We start from the raw sequence: 17,371 nt of genomic DNA, 5'->3' as shown, positions 1-17,371 counted from the left end.
TCAGCCCAAGGCAGGGAACTTCTGTCCTTTGCTCTCTTGCTTCTCTCTCAACTGCAACTGTCTCTTCCCCTCAAACAACAGGATGCTCGCGGCCATGGCTGAGTTCAAACTGTCCACGCCTGGGACCACAGGAATAATCAGTCTCTTCCCCCCCGTGCTCTCTGCTAGCCGAAGTGCTTCTGTGCTCAAACCATGGGTCTCCCCACCAATCACCACTGCCGCTGCTGGAGCTAATGTCCAGTTCTCGTGGTAACACTGAGTGTCAAGTTCTGGGATCCAGGCCTCCTCTGTTCCCTGCTCCTCCTCTTCGCTCTCTGAATCAAAAGCCAAGTCCTCTCTGCCTATCTGAGCCTTCAAGTTGTGAGGTCTGGAAACCCAACCATAGCTGCTGGCCTTTCCCGACACATCCTCCATCTTGTCCTGTGTTCTTGGGTCATGGCTGTCGGCCACATAGACCTGTGTGTCTGTGGGAAGATAGTTGGAAATGGATTCCCACTCCAGATTGGCAATGATGGGCAGGCGGAAGTGAGCCCCCATGCCTGCACGAAGCACTTTGGGCTCCCAAGGATCCACGCAGCCTGTAACAGAAAACAGTGAAGGTGCAAGGTCTCCACAAGAATATGCATTCGGCACCCTGTGCCAGTGAGAAAGCACATCAAAGGAGAATGCTTAAAATCTCCCTGGGGCAAGCCATCATCTGAAACCGCCAGGAGGGGTTATATGGGCCTGTGGTATGGTAGCAGCACACAAACTGGAAAGCTAACCTCTCTTAGCTCCTTCAGCATGCAGAGTTATTGATGGGGCGCTGTATTTATGAACACGCCTTTGTTCTAGACTCCTAGATTTGCTAGGTACCACGGGAGTATCCACAGAATGTCCAACACGCTGTGAGCTGTTGTGTATTTCCATCCACATCAAGTGAAATCTCATCACTTTTCCAAACGGTTGATTTTTCATTAAACTCTCCTGACCCCACAGCTGAAGTCATCACAGACTCCTGCTCTCCAGAAAGAGGGGCCTACCTTTGGTGAGCAGCACTTTGCTGCAGCCTGCTCCAGCTGCAGATCTCAGTATAGTCCCCAGGTTTCCTGGATCACGGAGATTGTCACAGATAAGGGACAGGGGCAGTGAATTCTGTAGCTGGACAGCTGGGTAAGTCATCTTGGCATGGTCAGGTCTGGAAAAGATTCCTGAGGAAATAAAGAGAGAGAGGCCCGTTGGCAAATGAGGCTCAATGGCTTTTCTGACATACCACTGCCCTTGGGGTGTATCTGTTTTAATCACTTTTGATTTAACTGATACTTTTGTGGTGGAACCGGAAGTACTGCAGATCGCGTGAGGAGCAGTACTGCTGGAGTCTGCATAAGACTGTTTTCCTAGTAAAGACAAGACTGAAAGCATCATTAAAAACAAAAACCCTCATGGGCATCATCAGCTCAGAGATCATAGGTGCCATTTTTCCACAGGCCACAGCAGAATACCTGTATCACCAGGCACCATCAAGGACATCAGAGACAGGCCTCAGAGCCACCATGAGTGCCAATCATCTTCCAAGCTTTGAGGAGGTCTATTGAAATGTAGTCCCCTCCTCTAGTGGAGGGGCAGGTGACCAAACAGTCTCTCACATCAGTTTGAGTGGAAGCAGAGAAATCCTTTCTCTAGCCAGTTCCACTTGACCTCATGTCACTGGCAGAGTAACAAGAATAGACTAGGGAAGAGACAGTCAAGTCGTATTTGTCACTACATTTATTTTAATAAATGCTAAGTGCAGCTACCCTTTTGTTTACTATTTTCTAAAGCAAACTTACCTATCAGCCCTTGAGGAGTTATGAGGTCAGACCAGTTCTTAATGTCTTCAAACTTCACCTTAACTAGAGTGGTTTTCTTCAGCTTTTCTTCAGGCAGTTCCTTCAGGTGCCCCACAGTGCTGAAGAAGAGAGTCTGGGGCAATGCTCCCGCGTCCAGGGCATCCTTAATAAGTCTCCGACCCTCCAGCAGAATCTTCCCATGCTGGTCGCGAAACTTCTTCGACTTGGCAATTGTCACCACTTTTCTACAGAGATGACAACCAATTAAAACTGCTGGGATGTTAGTAACATCTCTGGTCTGCTTTGAAGTTTGCTAATTCCAAGTGTGGGGGGGTGTCACTCAAAACTTTCCTGGACTCAATATTATTCCTTCTGTCCAATGATTTGCATACATATTTTAGAGTGGCTGCCGCTAGTACTGCTATTGTATGGGATCCATTATTCTCAACCTTATTAATCTCTGCAGCAGGATCAATATAAGGCAATGGTTCTCAACCAGAAGGGGGTGCAGGAGCCAAACTTTCTAGGGGGCCTAGGCTGCACAGCGAGCTTTCTTGGGGGCCTTGCATTGATCTGCTTTTCAGTACCGAACAAGCCCAAATCTCTCAAGGACTGACACCAGCAGCACTAATACAGGTAAGGAGTGTTTTTATAATACCATTTGACTTGCATTTTGATGCAAGTAATTTGCTTGGTATCTCTTGAACAAACTCATTAGCAACAGTAGGTGGCAGTATCCTTCTCGCTATTCTAAAGGGAGAGGGGCCACTGCCAATATTAAAAAAAAATAAAAATGGGACATAATTCAAAAAAGGATTGAGAACTCTAAGGGATTTACGAACAGACGCAGAAATGGGACTCCGAACAGACACTGACCATGGAGTAGCTTGTTAGCAAATTATTTGCAAGTGCTTTAGCTGAAATCTTAATAGTTACGTGGAAAAATGCAAAAGCAAGAAGGCTCATGCACCGGCAGGCAGGCACCAGAGTCAGAAACTTGGTGCCTCTCCCATGAGCTGACTGAATAATTTCACATATGTAACATATTAAGGCTTTGTTCAGCTCTTACCATATATATTATTTTAGATTTCCCTGATTTTATTGGTTTAAAAAGTTCGCTCCCTAACCTTTCCTGGGTGCATTCTGGTGAGTAACAGCTGAGGTTTTGAAAATTGTTCCCTCTACTGTCAGGACTTGCTCTGACACAGTGAATTTCACCACTGGCCCCAGTTTCTCTCTTTCCATTATTTCATGCAGCATGTTTATTATGGCAGTGCCGAAGGGTCAGGCCCCACTGTGCTAGGAGCTGTAAAAACAGCAAAGTAAACAATCCCTGCCCCAAAGAGCTTCCAGTCTAAACAGACACTGGGTAGAAGAAAGCATTTAACACGAGCAGAGTGAACAATGTGAAGGCAGCAAACATTCTGCTCGTTCCATGATTTTTTTTTTAAGCCAAACTAAAGAAAACTGAAGGGAAGCAGGGTGAAGGGCACAAGGCAGAGGAAAAGAGAGTAAAAGCAACAGGGGTAGAGTGAAGCTAAGATGAACTGGTACCATGCTTTCCTTTCATGGTTCATGTATGCACTCAAACATGGAGCTTGCATGCTCCACAGTTGGTGGCAACACAGTTGAAATCATGACTTGAAGCCAAATGTAAAAACCTCACTGGTGCACTAATAACTTGGAGACTTATTGTGATTTAGCAGATAAGTAATCACAATTTTAACTATTTGCCTTGATGATATAAGTCTGAATATTGCATTGACTATCTGAAAGGAATACTGATTTTTACAATGAGTTTTTGCACAATAAGAATGGCCATACTGGGTCAGACCAAAGGTCCATCCAACCCGGTATCCTGTGTGCCAACAGTGGCCAATGCCAGGTGCCCCAGAAGGAGTGAACCTAACAGGTAATGATCAAGTGATCTCTCTGCTGCCATCCATCTCCATCCTCTGACAAACAAAGGCTAGGGACACCATTCCTTACCCATCCTGGCTAATAGCCATTAATAGACTTAACCTCCATTAATTTATTTAGTTCTTTTAAACGCTGTTATAGTCCTAGCCTTCACAACGTCCTCAGGCAAGGAGTTCCACTAGTTGACAATGCGCTGTGTGAAGAAAAACTTCCTTTTATTTGTTTTAAACCTGCAGCCCATTAATTTCATTTGGTGGCCCTTAGTTCTTGTATTATGGGAACAAGTAAATAACTTTTCCTTATTCACTTTCTTCACATCACTCATGATTGTATATACCTGTCACATCCCCCTAGTCTCCTCTTTTCCAAGCTGAAAAGTCTGAGCCTCTTTAATCTCTCCTCATATGGACCCGTTCCAAACCCCTAATCATTTTAGTTGCCCTTCTCTGAACCTTTTCTAGTGCCAGGACATCTTTTTTGAGACAAGGAGACCACATCTGTACACAGTATTCAGGATGTGGGCGTACCATCGATTTATATAAGGGCAATAAGATATTCCCTGTTACACTTTACAATAGCTACAACCAAAACCAGGACCGGTCATGGCTAGAGCCTGGCTCCCTGCTGCAGATCAATTGCCAATTACATTCTGCCCACCTCGTTACCCACAACCGAAGCAGCACAGAGCCACTCGCTTTGCCAGCGGGTAACTTGGCCTGCACCGGCTGGAGGCAGCGTGGGTGTGGGGGGCAGCGGGCTCCGGCACCAGGCAATGTGCCCGGGCGCGCTCCGCCTCTGTCACTAGGGCAGGGCGCTGGGGGCGAGCTGCCCGTGTGCACGTGGCGCTCCGCGTGCCCGCTGCCATGGAGACGGCGCCCGGGCACCCGGGGGGAAGCGGCCTGGCGCGGGAGAGGAGGGGGGCGAGTGGTTCCCGCACGGGGGCCGCCGCGGGGCCTTACCCCAGCCTCCTGTCTCCGGGCTCCGCCTTCTCGTAGCGCAGCCCCTGCCCGGCCGGGCTCCGCTCCGGGGCCGGCCCCGGCCGGGCTCCCTTCGGCTCCGCGGGTTCCCGCCCGGCCGGGGCGGCCGCTCGCTGCTCTTTGCGCGGGGGCAGCACGCGGACCGGGCTCCGCCTCAGCGCCCGCACCCAGCGCCGCGCCGCGCCCGCCCCGGCTCCTCCCGGCTGAGCCCGAAGCAGGGCGGCGGCAGGACCCAGCGTCAGGCGCCTGAGCGCCGCCATCTTGCCCCGACCCCGGGTGGCCCCGCCTGGCCGGATATCCGGCTACGCACGTGACACCCCCCTCCCCGCCGGTTCCCTAACCCGCCGGCGTGGCGGGTGAATGTTTACGTCATCGCCGTGCGCCGGGAGTAGGGGTAGAACTCCGGCCATGGGAGCCCGCCGCGCGCTGCACTTCGTGTTCAAAGTGGGGAACCGTGGCCAGAGCGCCCGCTTCTACCGCGACCTGCTGGGCATGCGGGTGGGTGAGCGGGGGGCGGGGCCTCAGCCCGCTGCGTCTGGCCCCGCTCTGGGGCTGGGATCCCCGCGGGGTTGAATGGGTCGCCAGGGCCGGTATTCGGTTTGTTGGGACCGAGGCTGAAGCCGAGCTCCACCCGCCCCCGCCCGCACCCGGGCCAGCGGGGCTCGGGCGCCCCTCCCCCCCCGTCGTGTAGACCCCCCGGTTCTACAGCCCATGGCCCCCTCGTGCGAGTGTGTCTGCGTCCCGGCGGGATCGTTCCCGTGAACAAACCGCTCCCCGGGCTGCGCGCCTCCCGTAATACTCGGTCCGGGTGTGTTTACCCATTGCGCAGCCACGGCTGGGCTGGGGTAGCCGACTGAGGCTGTGGGGCCATAACATGGCCCCGTAGCTGTTTGGGCTCAGGCTGCAACCTGGGCTCTGAGACCTGGCAAGGCGGGAGGGTCGCCGCAAGGTAGGTCTACGCTGCAATTCACCGCCTGTGTCCGCTGACTCAAACTCAGGCTATCAGGGTGTCTAACTGTGATGTAGATGCTAGAGCTGGAGCTCTGGGATGCTCTCGCTTTGTGGTGTCCCAGAGCCCGGGCTCAGCCTGAGTCTGAACCTGTACACTGCTACTCTTACCCCCACAAACCTGAGTCAGCTGACTTGGACCCGGGTTTTTTTTTGTCACGGGACAGATGTGCCCTAAGCGTTCTATTGGGGGTGTGCGTACATCTATTTCCTTTTAAGAACCAAGGAGGCTTTATTTGTTGCGTGTGTTCAATCTGCCAGATTCTCAGACATGAAGAATTTGAGGAAGGCTGCAAAGCTACTTGTAATGGGTATGTACCATTATTTCTCTTTGTAATCTTTAGCTAAACTAAAACACCTGCAGGTGCTGCCTAACCAAATAGGCTTCCTTATAGACCTTTGAGCATACTTCCTAAACCTTGCTCATTTCATTTGAAGAAAGTAAGAATGTACCTTCTTGTGTTTGTCTGTGGTGCTTACGTTGGAACATAGCCATTGCTATGGCAGATCAACAGTCTATGTAGGCATGGAGGCCCAGATCTTCAAAGGCAGTTAAGTGCCTAAATCCCTTTGATTTGGGCCACAAATCCTGAAAGAAACTACTTCATGCTTCTGGGACTTTATTTTATTGTGTTTAATGATATTAGGGTGCCTAGTGCCTTGGGCAGGCATCGTATTATCTTTAAATCCAAATAAATCCATTAAAATAAAATACCCCACTACCGCCAGTGGCCTTTCATTTCTTTTCAAAAAGAAAGAGCTTAGGCTATATTGTCTAACTGTACAATTTGTCTATATCATGATGAGGAAATAGATTTTTTGACTCCACCTGGTGAGCAGTTTATGCTCTGAAACATGAAGCTTGAGGGCGCTTAATTTTGTCCTAGCTCTATCACTATAGTTGCAGTTCCTATGCTTGAGGAATTATGGAGCAAATCATATGAAAACTACTGTTGCTTATTCTTTTGGATGGCTGTGCAGTTGTGCCTTCCTAGTCACACATTAACATAGCTTAGCAGGAAAGGTAAAGGGGTGACTTGATGATCGTGTATAAGTACCTACATGGGAATCAAGTATTTGATAACAGAGGGCTCTTCAGACTAACAGAGAAAGGTATAACAAGATCCAGTGGCTGGAAGTTGAAGTTAAACAAATTCAGACTTGAAATGAGGCATACAATTTATCAGTAGGGTACTTAACCACTGGAGCAATTTACCAAGGGTGATGGTGGATTCTCCACAAGAGGAATCAAGATTGGATGTTTTACTAGAAGCTGTAGTCTACGAAGCATTTTGGGGCAGTTCTCTGGCCTATGTTTTACAGAAGGTCAGACTAGATGATCACAATGGCCCTTTCTGGCCTTGGGATCTATTAAATTAAGAATTTACTGGAAAATTACCATGTTCTATCACACTTCATGGGAATCCCTTAGTCATGGTGCCTGCTCCTCCTGTTAGCTGGAAGTCATTTTTTTAAATGACTTTTATATGGTGAATAAGTAACCACCAGAACTTGCTGCTGCAAGATATTATCCAAGCAAATAGTTTAGTAAATTTCAAAACAAGATTAGACTATTTGTAGGAGAGCCGCATCTGCTCTTACATAAGAAACTAGATAGGAGAGGATAAAACTATAAGGATCCTTCCATGGCTGAGGACATGAAGTAGGCACCGACGGGCATGCTCTTTCAGTGATATAGTATTGTATAAAAGTTGGTATGGTATGGGTTTCTGCACCTTCCCCTGAAGCATCTGGCACTGATTGCTGTCAGGGGTAGGATATTGGATTAGCTGGACCACTGGTTATGCAGTTCCTATCCTGAGGCACTTCTTACGTGTGTGTGTGTGGGGGTGGGTTGTTTGGGTCTGATACTGATGACAAATAAATGTGATGGTTGTTTTAGCCCTTATGATGGAAAGTGGAGCAAAACAATGGTGGGCTATGGGCCCGAAGATGATCACTTTGTTGCAGAGTTGACCTACAATTATGGCGTTGGAGAGTATCGACTCGGCAGTGACTTTCTGGTAAATATCACTTGCCCTTCTAACATTCTTTTGTTCTTGTAGTGAGCTTTTTGGCTAGGAATCCATTCAGACTATGTCCTGGATGCACTTTCCTGATGCTGTTTGGTTCCCAATCTGTTTTTGTTCCCTGAGCTAGTCTTGCGGGTGCTGTTTGCATGTTTTGTGCAAGGAAGAGGAAGGGGAGAGAGGTGCTTTGTGCTCATGCTGCAGTTGGCGGGCCAGGGGGCAGTTGTATTTGTTCCGGGGGGGCCCTCACTCCCCACCCCACTGACAGCAAAATTTGGAGCTTTCTGACAGATCAGTCTTGTGAATGCAGTATCCCTTTTATTTCCCCGGACTTCCAGCCAAGGAGGAACTTACTTTCTCCTCCCAGTGGAGGTACTGTGTTTGCTCATTGTTTCACTGGTATCTCCTCTTCCCCCCCGTGGAGTCAGAGATGGTTGGATGGCCATGGAAGCCACTCATCTGTAAGGTGGCAGGACTCTGGATTTGATTTGGCCACTGCCTCTGCAAAACCCAGTTGGTCAGTGCTGTTCTAGTGGGCTCTGCAAAGACTGGTAGAGCCAGGATCTGGCCCATTAAACTCTCTCTCTCTGCTTCATATTTCCCTGTTGTGTAAGAGGTGTATTGACCTCAGACAGCTGCACTAATTTTATAAAGGGAAGATAACCAGCCTCTCAGAGGCTGTTTAGACCCTTGTTCAGGATAGCTCCCACTCTTACTGCAGGCCACTTGTGTAATTATTGCCCCCTCTCTCAGCTTTCTCTTGGAGGAAGATAATGGAAAAGTTGGGGGCAAGGAACCAGTATCTGGGCTGTTGAGGTCTCCTTTGTATCAGTAGGTGTTTTAGCCCAGGGTATAGAGCAGAGACTACACTGATGATTGCTCTCTTCCTGGCAATGGATGGAGATTAGAATTCCATGCTGATACTTGGAAATCTATCAGCTTTTCAGTACCACTGACCAAAAGGATGGTGTTGGTACATCTTTGCACTGGTGTATCGCATGTTTGTGCTTTGTATTCTTGGTAGGGCATGACTCTTGTGTCCAGCCAGGCAGTGAGCAATGCCAGGAAGATGGGATGGCCACTCAAAGAAGTTGCAAAGGGTATATTTGAAACTGAAGCTCCAGGAGGATACAAGTTCTGCTTGGAAGACAAAGAACAACCAAAGCAAGGTAACGCATTCATACCCTTTCCTCTATTCATCAGAGACTGAGAGCTGGAACTTCACAAGAGGTTGCAAATCTGTCTTGGCCAAGATTTATGGGAGTGTGTGCCTGCCTCCTGTTGTTGCTATTTGTTTCCCATTATCATGAGCACAAAAACCTAGAGTTTAAAACTACAACGTACACACCACTAATAGGAAACTATTACAATCTTGCAGATCCCGTGCTAAAAGTAACTTTGGCAGTCTCGAACCTGCAGAAGTCTGTTAGCTACTGGTCTGATCTGCTGGGAATGAAAATTTATGAGACGAATGAGGAAAAGCAAAGGGCTTTGCTAGGCTATGCAGATAACCAGGTTAGTCATTTAGAGAAGTGACTATTCTTTGAGAATAGCATGTTGTGGGATTGGTCCATTTCATAATGACTGTCATGGACTCACAGATCGTGCCCACCCCTGGCCCTGTGCAGTTGGTGGGGGGAACCCCTTTCAGTGAGAGATCCCTTTTCCCGGGGGTCCACTCTCTCTCTCAGGGTTAAGCCCCTCCACCTCCTGGAGCCACACCTCTCTGAGCCTTAGCACATCTGTCTCTTGCCGTGGGCCCCCTCAGGGAGTCCATTCGCTCTGGACCCCGGGGCCTCCACCCCCCAAAGGGGACGATGCAGCCCTGTTACCTAGACCGGAGTGACTCTCAGCCAGCGTAAAACGGGAGGGTTTATTGAGCATTGAATACAGCTCAGGAAACTCTCGGACCCTCAGGCCTGGCCTCCCTCAGCACAGCACATCCCAATCTCTCCTGCATCCAGGTGGGCCCTGCCTGCTCCCCCTCTCCAGCCCAGAGCCCCCCTGCTTCCCAGCTGGGCATCTGAGATCACCAGCCCCAAGCCCTGCCTCCGTCACAGAGTCGTGAACAGGGTCACTGGGCCTCCTCTCCTCTCTTCTGTCCTCTGGTCCCCTCTGGCTGGAACCAACTGGTTAGGTCATGGGGTCCTCTCTTTACAGCCCATTGTTCTCCCACTGGCCAGAACTGGCTGCTCAGGTTGTCAGGTCACCAGTCGCTGGGGTATCTGTCCTCCAGGCCATTGGCTGGGGTCCCAAGTTCCCTCTCCGGTCCTCTGTAACAACAAACTCCCTCTCCCCTCACCTCATTAAACCAGTAACCCCCAGGGACACTGAGTCCCACTCCCTCTGCATGCAAACCATTGGAAAAACAAGGAAACCACAAGAAAATCTCCCACTCCGTCAATAAATAAATCAAGCAATCTACTGAGAACAGCTGTTTCTCTAATCTTCTAAATGCTTGCTTTGTCAATGTGTCTGCCATCCTGCCTCCCTGCTAAGCACATACATGTAAAAAGGCGGAAGTGTCAAATTGGTTAGTAGTTCTGCTCTTAATTTTTGAACTAAAAGACTTAAAGTACAGGCATAATAATGCCCATGCTTCATTTCATATGTAGGGCTTTCTTGAAAGCAAGCAAATAGCCATATAAAAATGAGAACCCAGCTGCTCAGGAAAGAGGCGCAAAGGTTAAGATACCATGAAATATGGTAATTTTGAGTGATAAGAGAAATCGGTGACCTAAGCTGCTCTTTCTACAGAGAGGTTAACGTGAACATGAGATTATCCATTCAGTAATTTGCAGTCAGACTAAATTTGTCAAATACTCAGGGTGAATCATTCTGCTTTTGGTTATGTATCTGCTTACAGCCTCTGTTTCAAATAAGGTGACCGTGGTCACTACCACCTTAATGCACTGAGAAATAAGCATATGTGGCTTTGACGTGATTAGCTTATTATGTAATGCTGATTGGCATGCATGCAAAAATGCAGTAAAAACTGTATGAATTCTTTTTTGTCTTCAGATTAGTTTCCTTGCAAGCTAGACTGTTTCAATCCCTCTCTTTCAGTGTAAATTGGAGCTGCAGGGCATTGTCGGAGCAGTGGATCATGGCACAGCTTTTGGGCGGATTGCCTTCTCTTGCCCAAAGGAAGAGGTAACAATCGGATTTCCTTCTTCCTCCGGCCCTTTCCTATATTTCCGGTGCTGGCCGTGTGGAGGGTGACTCATGGTAATACCAATAACCACTTGAAGGTCTCTCACCGTCAGTATGTGAACAAGATAATAACATCAAATGAAAGTTCTGTTTAACTTTCTCTTTGTGGGAATGTGATGGAGATGTGAGTAATGGGTACAGTAAATGATCGCAGCCTGATACGACACCACTGACCTTCAGCTCACTCTTTGTTTTTTAAGTTGCCAAACATTGAAGCACTGATGAAGAAGGAGAAGCAGAAGATTTTAACTCCCCTAGTTAGCTTGGACACCCCTGGAAAAGCAACAGTGCAAGTGGTTATCCTGGCTGATCCCGTGAGTGACGTTTGAAATAGTGACAAAATAAACTTTAATTCAGCCTCCTTCCCCCTCCCACCCCGTAATTTTACTTTCTCTCCTGTCAAATCTGGTTTAGGACGGCCATGAAATCTGCTTTGTAGGAGATGAAGCATTTAGAGAGCTTTCCAAGATGGATCCTAATGGCAACAAGCTGTTAGATGATGTAAGTAATATATTCTCTGTATTGTTTGTTGGTGGAGAGGTTGGAGCATCAGAATAGAAATGTATAGACTACCTGTATTTTTTAAAATCCCATCACAGTCCAGTCCTTCAGCGGCAGCTACACCGAGTGGTAAAGGGGGTCTTTCAGATGACTGCTTCATGCAGTTCTTCAGATGTTAAAAATCCCAAATAGCTTTTGGGGGTTTGCCTCGGTATCCTGGAAAGAATTTTCCTTCCCTGTTCTTGTGAGCTACCCCTCACTTCAGAGGTGGCTGCAGGATGGAAGATGCTAGAGGTAAAAAGTATCAGCTACAAATCAACCTAAGAAAGAGTGGAAACTGGCTTGTTGGTTGTAACGACAATCAGGTCAGTGCAGTATAACAGCTTCACAAGATAATGGGCTGCTGCTACAGAAATGTCAAGCGGTTTCAGGAGAAGTCTGAAAACAAAAGGGACCTTTCAGAGCAGGAGACACTGATCCTGTCATGCCTGTCGTACCAAATCACTTTGTCAGATACATTTATCTGGTGCAGCAGTGACAGTTGCTCACCGTACCTTTTTTAACTTGCTTCTGAAACTAGCTTGTATTGTTGTAGGGAGTGTCTGTTGCTTTTGTTGTACTGCAGTCCGGAGGTGATTCCCAAAGAGCATTGTTTTTAATTTACAGTGCGGTAGAACTGTTTGCTTCAAAGTAATCACAGATCAACTTAAGAGTTGGCCCCTATTGGTGAATGTCAGTCATCCAGTTATTTGACTGCTTGGCACTAACCCAGATAGAATCCTGGACACGTTTGCTTCTGTAAATGGCTGTTGTTTTAATAACTTTATCGTTATACAAATTGTTCACTTCTATTTGTACAGGCAATGGCAGCGGACAAAAGTGACGAGTGGTTTGCTAAGCACAAAATGCAGAAGGCTTCTGCTTAGCTGAAGAGAATTGTCTCATAAATGGTGCCTTTAGCTGCTAAACACTTGTGAAATGTGTCCAGTGTTGCAGTCATGTTGTCCCCATTCAGTGAGAGAATCTGCAATGCCCTTTGATTTAATAAAAAATTCCAGCTCTTTCTTAGAGGCTGGATTCTCCTTGCAGAAGTCTATAGGAGAAAAAGGGGAAAATTGCCTTGTGCTGTGATGGGTAGATTGAGCACTTGATTTCATAATGTGGGAGGTCATGAACTAGTAATAGGCCACCCTCTCAAGCTTTTCTCTTTCCTGTTGGATTGAAAAAGACCAGAGTTTAGCCTAGAAATTCGCTGAATTTTTTTTTGGTATTTTAGGTAGCATATTTCTACTGCAGTATGTGTACTGAGCTATCTTTCTGCAGGGATTTAGGAGTGAAGAATAACTCAATTTCAAATTCACCCTGTTGAATAAGACCAGAACCAATTCACTGCATGCACTAAAACAGAACGCTAGCAAGGGGGATTTAGATTAAATTATGGTATTTTATTCTAACTGGCAGTTCTCTTCCAAATAATTCATGCTGCTAAAACTGATAGAATAAAAATTCGTGGCTCAGAGCTGGGTGGAAAAAACTCTTTGGAAGTGTTGAAATACTTGCTTTCAAAGCAAAGTATAGATTAAAGAATAAAGCAAATCTTATATTGCTGGTGGGTTCCATTCATGGAAAATGTATTGGACAGCTCCAGAACTTAGAACTTATTGCCATGAAATGAAAGGGACAACATTAATTGTGGTACACTACAAGTCTATTTGCTATTATATGTTACAGAGCATTTTGTAAGGTCAGTGGCTTTAGCAATGCTTGGTCTGCTGCACATGGAAAAGAAAAAGCCTTGGGGTAGCTACTGTTTGTTGTGAACAGTGCATGTATTGTGTTTTTATGACATAGATTAAAGCTGGAATTGAGAGCTTGTCTACATAGGGAAATTGATCAGCATAATTACAATAATAAATATCTAGCTCTTAGTGGAATAGCTATGCAGGTCAGTTTCCCTATGTAGGCAAACCCTAAGGCTGACATCTAGGGTTTTGATTCTGACAAAAACCTCCCTGAAGCCAAACATAGATGGATAGCTCAGTTGCTGTTAGCTGGCATATGATTAAAATGGTTGAGCATAGCTTATATTTTTTTCCAAATAAACATTAAACAAATCTCTGCGGTACTAATGAGAACACTGTGATGAGCTTGGTATAAATGCCTAAGTCAACAGAATGTAAAATACATGGACCAAGCTTCTTAGCTTTCAAACCATCAAGACACAAAGGTGTGACATAGACCTTAAAATACTGGGCAAAATCAATGGATGGAATTGGGGGAAAAAAAAATTCTTAGACACATTAACCAATTCTCAGCATGTTTCCTGTATTCAGAATTTCTAAAGAATGATGCAGTGACTGATTTGGGAAGAACCAATATAGAGTTTAAAATGTGTGACTTCGCAGCTGAGAAATCTGCTCAAGTTACCTCTTCAAAAGCTTTGTTTTGCCTCTGTACTGCCAGTGTAACTGTTCTTCCATTTCCCCACTCAGCATCTCAAACCATCCTTTCAGGCCTGAGGAAATGAGGTTATTTTGGAGAATGAGGAAAGCTGAGGATAGGCCTTATTGGACTAGTTCTGTCCTATGGCTTCCATGCACATTAAGCTGCATTGTATCTATCTGCTAACTGCAGCGCACCAAACACTTGACATTCCAAATGGGGGTTATGTAGCCAGTCAGACTTTATTTGTGAGCGGGGAAGAGTAAAGTGACAAATGAGCAGCTGTCTGGAAATGAGCTTTGTTGTTAACTGTGTTAATTTAACAACTTGTCTTCCTCTGGGTTGAACCGACTTGATGCCCGCTATTGCTGATAGAACTGTAGGATCAGCATGTTCTGAATAAATATCTACAATATACTTGTTGCATATGTTTACTGGTTTTGAATAACTCTCTGGGAAAAGTTAATTAGCCTCTTGTGTTACAAAAACAAGTGAGCAAAAATCAACTTGCAAGCAAATGTCACCCACTTACTTTCATCCAATTTCTTAACATAATAAACACCAAAATACTTGAAATAAGTCTTTGGTTTAAGCAGAAAGGGGCCAGTTAACATTCAGTTTCCCAGTATTTTTTTTTGTTTGTTTTTGAAAGATTGGGCTAAACTTTTTTCAGTTCAGTTAGGTACCGGTTGTAAAACTAAAACAAAGCCACAAGGTTTAATTGAAGACTTGAAAAGAAAAAGTAGCTCAATGTTGGAGTAACAGTGGGCCCTTCAGTATCTTTTCCCCCTCAGTTTTTAATAGTGGTAGTGTTAAGTTTGTTACCAGTCTTTCACTTTGACCCCTGATATCTTAAGAATTTATTCTAATAGTGCCCTTTTTCTTTGTAATTGATACCACACGTGAGACTGAGTATTAAGTATGGTGAGGGAGCTTTGATTTTAGGTGTAGTTTAAATTACATTGTATGCACTCTCTGACTCTAATGTATCCAGAGATAAGGCTAAAGATTATATTGGAATACATGGGAGCTTATTTCTGTGCAAACTATACTGGACAACAAGGGAACACTTGAACAGAAATGCTATTCATTGAAGAAGTACCGGTAAATGTTTCAGCTTGCCGCAACTTCCAGGTGCAGAGTGCCGTTTCATTTGCTGGTACTAGTGAATGTTTAACACAATCTGCTATATACATGGTAACAGGCCTGGAAGAGCGAAGCTGTAGAGAGGAGTGTGTTAAATTTCTTTTGCTGTGGTTTATTATTTCAACCTGCTTTCATTAATGCACACATCAAAAGAGTTAATCCAAGGCTATAATTCTATCATAGTCCTCTACTGTAAGACAAAACTTATTAACCTTTTCTCTTGCTGTTTGCAGAACTATCAGAACCCTAAAAGTCACTGCATCATCCTGTCTAGGTCTATGATCTACACAGTAGAAAGGACCGCTTGGAATAACTCTCACTTAAAACATCTGTATTCATGTTGTGATGTGAATATGCTCCAAACCTCTTGGGCCTCACACTCTGCATAATACTACAGATTTGTCTAATGTTCATATTGAAATGGACTGTGAACATACAGTAAATGTTGGGAATCACATGCTCAAACTTATCTCTGGAGGGTTGGATCTCAGCTGTTGTTCACTGTTTAGTTTTGAGCGTGTGCTGGATATTGTCTTAACCTCACTATTACATATGTTCACTTTTAAAGGGATAGTGTCAAAGACCCTTTTCAGTAAGGGTGAAACTGACTATGGAAAGCTGTCAAATACAGTCAAACAATAGAAATATTTTCCGTCAAGTTCCTTAGCATACAGTAAGCTTAAGTATCACTTCTAATTCGAGTAAGTGCAACGTTTCCGGATAGTAATGTTTCCAGCCAATACACTTTCATGGTTTTGTCAATTAAGTCTGAATTATTGGTAACCGTTTAATAGACCTCTTCAACAATGCCTGGCCTACTCTTAAACTGAAATGGACCTCCACAGTTGTGTGAACTCTCAAATAGCAGCCTGCTATAACTCTCTCTGCAAAGTTAATGCTTTGGGTGTCTCAGCCCCCTCCTCTTGCTCAGCTCCCCTTCTGTGGTGCCTCTAGGGTGAGTCAGAGCCTGGGTGCTGCATGTGATGACATCACAATGCTGGGGAGTGCCTGAATCAGTCAATGAAGAGGGGGTAAATCCCCTGACCAGCTCAGCCAGGCAGTGCTGCCCGATGCCTGAAAAGCTCTGCCTGGATCGAAGTGCCTCGGATACCATATAACTAAAACATCATGTGATGTGAAGATGCATAAACCACACACAAAGCTTCAGATTCTGTGCATGACACTGTAATGATCTGGCTCTAATTTCTGTGCTGAAATGGGATGTGAATGTACTCCCAGTGTCAGGAGTAGCACGCTTGCTTTCATTCTCAAATGGCTGGATCTCAACCTGTCAGTTCACACAGCCCAGTATGAAATTAGAGAGAGAGCGAGAGCGAGCAGTGTGGTGGTGTCTGGTGCCCAAGCCACGAACAAGGGCCCCAGGCTCCTACATACTGTACAAACACAACAAAGAGGTGGGTTCATTTTATAATGTGTTGGCTGCTGTAACAGTCTCAGACTAAGCTCAGTGTTTATCTTTGTATCATTTACCTCTTAAAAGACAGAGTTGGCAGGACAGCCAGGAAAGTTAAATGGAAACTTATTAAACTCAAAACAGGTGGCTGCTGTTTGTGAACTTGTGCTTTGACTGCAGTGAAACATGGCTGCCACTCACTGCAGTGCCACAGATTTTAGAATCCAGCTTTTCATGACTGGTAAAGCGTAACGGGTGGGATCAGCCATGCTTCTGTACACTCTTCTGTATATTGTCAGAGAGCCTGCTCCTTAATGTAGTTGGAGGCCCAATACTCAAAGGTCTTTAAGTGCCCAACTCCCCTTGAAATCAATGGGAATTAGGTGACTAAATACCTTTTGAGGCTCTTTTAAGCACATTCCAGTCATGCACAGTGACTGATATTTGTCATGTGTCTGTTCTTTCCTCATCTCAGCAGGGGCAGAAGTGCATGCAGTGAAATGGGGTTCGGGCGTGAGTTTGTTTTTAATTATATATTAAATACATGCCACTTTGCTCTAGATTTGTTACAGAACACAAGGTCAAAGAAATACACCTTGCACTTGGGGCAGAAGATGGTGAGGTTTGGCATCGTCCTTAGCTGGTGGAAGAGTTCATTCCCCAGCCTGGGGCTGGTCTGCAAGACCGCTCTGTATTCTGCAGTAGATGAGTTTAACCTCGTTGGAAAGAGTTCCACTGAATCAGAAGAGCGGAGTGGCCAACCGCTGTCTACAGCCCGACCCAAATTCTCTGCTTGTGGTGCTGCATGTGTGAAGGGCACACAGAAGGTTTTCTAAATAACACACTTGGAAGTAATCCTGTGTCTTATTTAGAGGGGCAAGTTCTGTATCTGCAAATGGCAGCTTGGATGGT

At 45.9% G+C, this 17,371-nt stretch overlaps 2 protein-coding genes across 3 annotated transcripts; one reads left to right on the top strand and one right to left on the bottom strand.

The window, feature by feature from the left end:
* On the bottom strand, nt 1-4,965 carry MRM3 (mitochondrial rRNA methyltransferase 3). Its single transcript, XM_044994222.1, has 4 exons — nt 4,688-4,965; nt 1,809-2,053; nt 1,023-1,190; nt 1-578 (listed from the first exon to the last, which is right to left on the bottom strand). Exons 1-4 carry the CDS (start codon nt 4,963-4,965, stop codon nt 1-3), a joined length of 1,269 nt encoding a protein of 422 aa, XP_044850157.1.
* Nucleotides 4,966-5,045: 80 nt separating this feature from the next.
* Nucleotides 5,046-15,811, top strand: GLOD4 (glyoxalase domain containing 4). Of its 2 annotated transcripts, none has more exons than XM_044993373.1 (9): nt 5,046-5,203; nt 5,975-6,024; nt 7,617-7,737; nt 8,768-8,912; nt 9,122-9,258; nt 10,810-10,896; nt 11,157-11,270; nt 11,371-11,457; nt 15,279-15,811. In XM_044993373.1, exons 1-9 carry the CDS (start codon nt 5,066-5,068, stop codon nt 15,432-15,434), a joined length of 1,035 nt encoding a protein of 344 aa, XP_044849308.1. In that variant the 5' UTR covers nt 5,046-5,065; the 3' UTR covers nt 15,435-15,811. The 2 variants fall into 2 exon arrangements, with proteins under 2 accessions (XP_044849308.1, XP_044849309.1); XM_044993374.1 differs by lacking the exon at nt 15,279-15,811 and adding an exon at nt 12,318-14,316 and having other exon boundaries at nt 5,048-5,203.
* Nucleotides 15,812-17,371: the final 1,560 nt, after the last annotated feature.

Source organism: Mauremys mutica, chromosome 19 (genome assembly GCF_020497125.1).
Source record: "Mauremys mutica isolate MM-2020 ecotype Southern chromosome 19, ASM2049712v1, whole genome shotgun sequence".
Classification (NCBI taxonomy): Eukaryota; Metazoa; Chordata; order Testudines; family Geoemydidae; genus Mauremys; species Mauremys mutica.
Note: the sequence above shows the minus strand (reverse complement) of the source record. Positions and strands in the feature narration are given on the sequence as shown.

Excerpts from the sequence above, each read along its gene's own strand:
- MRM3 (XM_044994222.1), bottom strand. The coding sequence starts at position 4,965 with ATGGCGGCGCTCAGGCGCCTGACGCTGGGTCCTGCCGCCGCCCTGCTT. Across the intron at positions 1,191-1,808 it reads AACTCCTCAAGGGCTGATAG|GAATCTTTTCCAGACCTGAC; the intron begins GTAAGTTTGCTT and ends TTATTTCCTCAG. Across the intron at positions 579-1,022 it reads CAAAGTGCTGCTCACCAAAG|GCTGCGTGGATCCTTGGGAG; the intron begins GTAGGCCCCTCT and ends TTTCTGTTACAG.
- GLOD4 (XM_044993373.1), top strand. The coding sequence starts at position 5,066 with ATGTTTACGTCATCGCCGTGCGCCGGGAGTAGGGGTAGAACTCCGGCC. Across the intron at positions 8,913-9,121 it reads CAAAGAACAACCAAAGCAAG|ATCCCGTGCTAAAAGTAACT; the intron begins GTAACGCATTCA and ends ACAATCTTGCAG. Across the intron at positions 10,897-11,156 it reads TCTCTTGCCCAAAGGAAGAG|TTGCCAAACATTGAAGCACT; the intron begins GTAACAATCGGA and ends TTGTTTTTTAAG.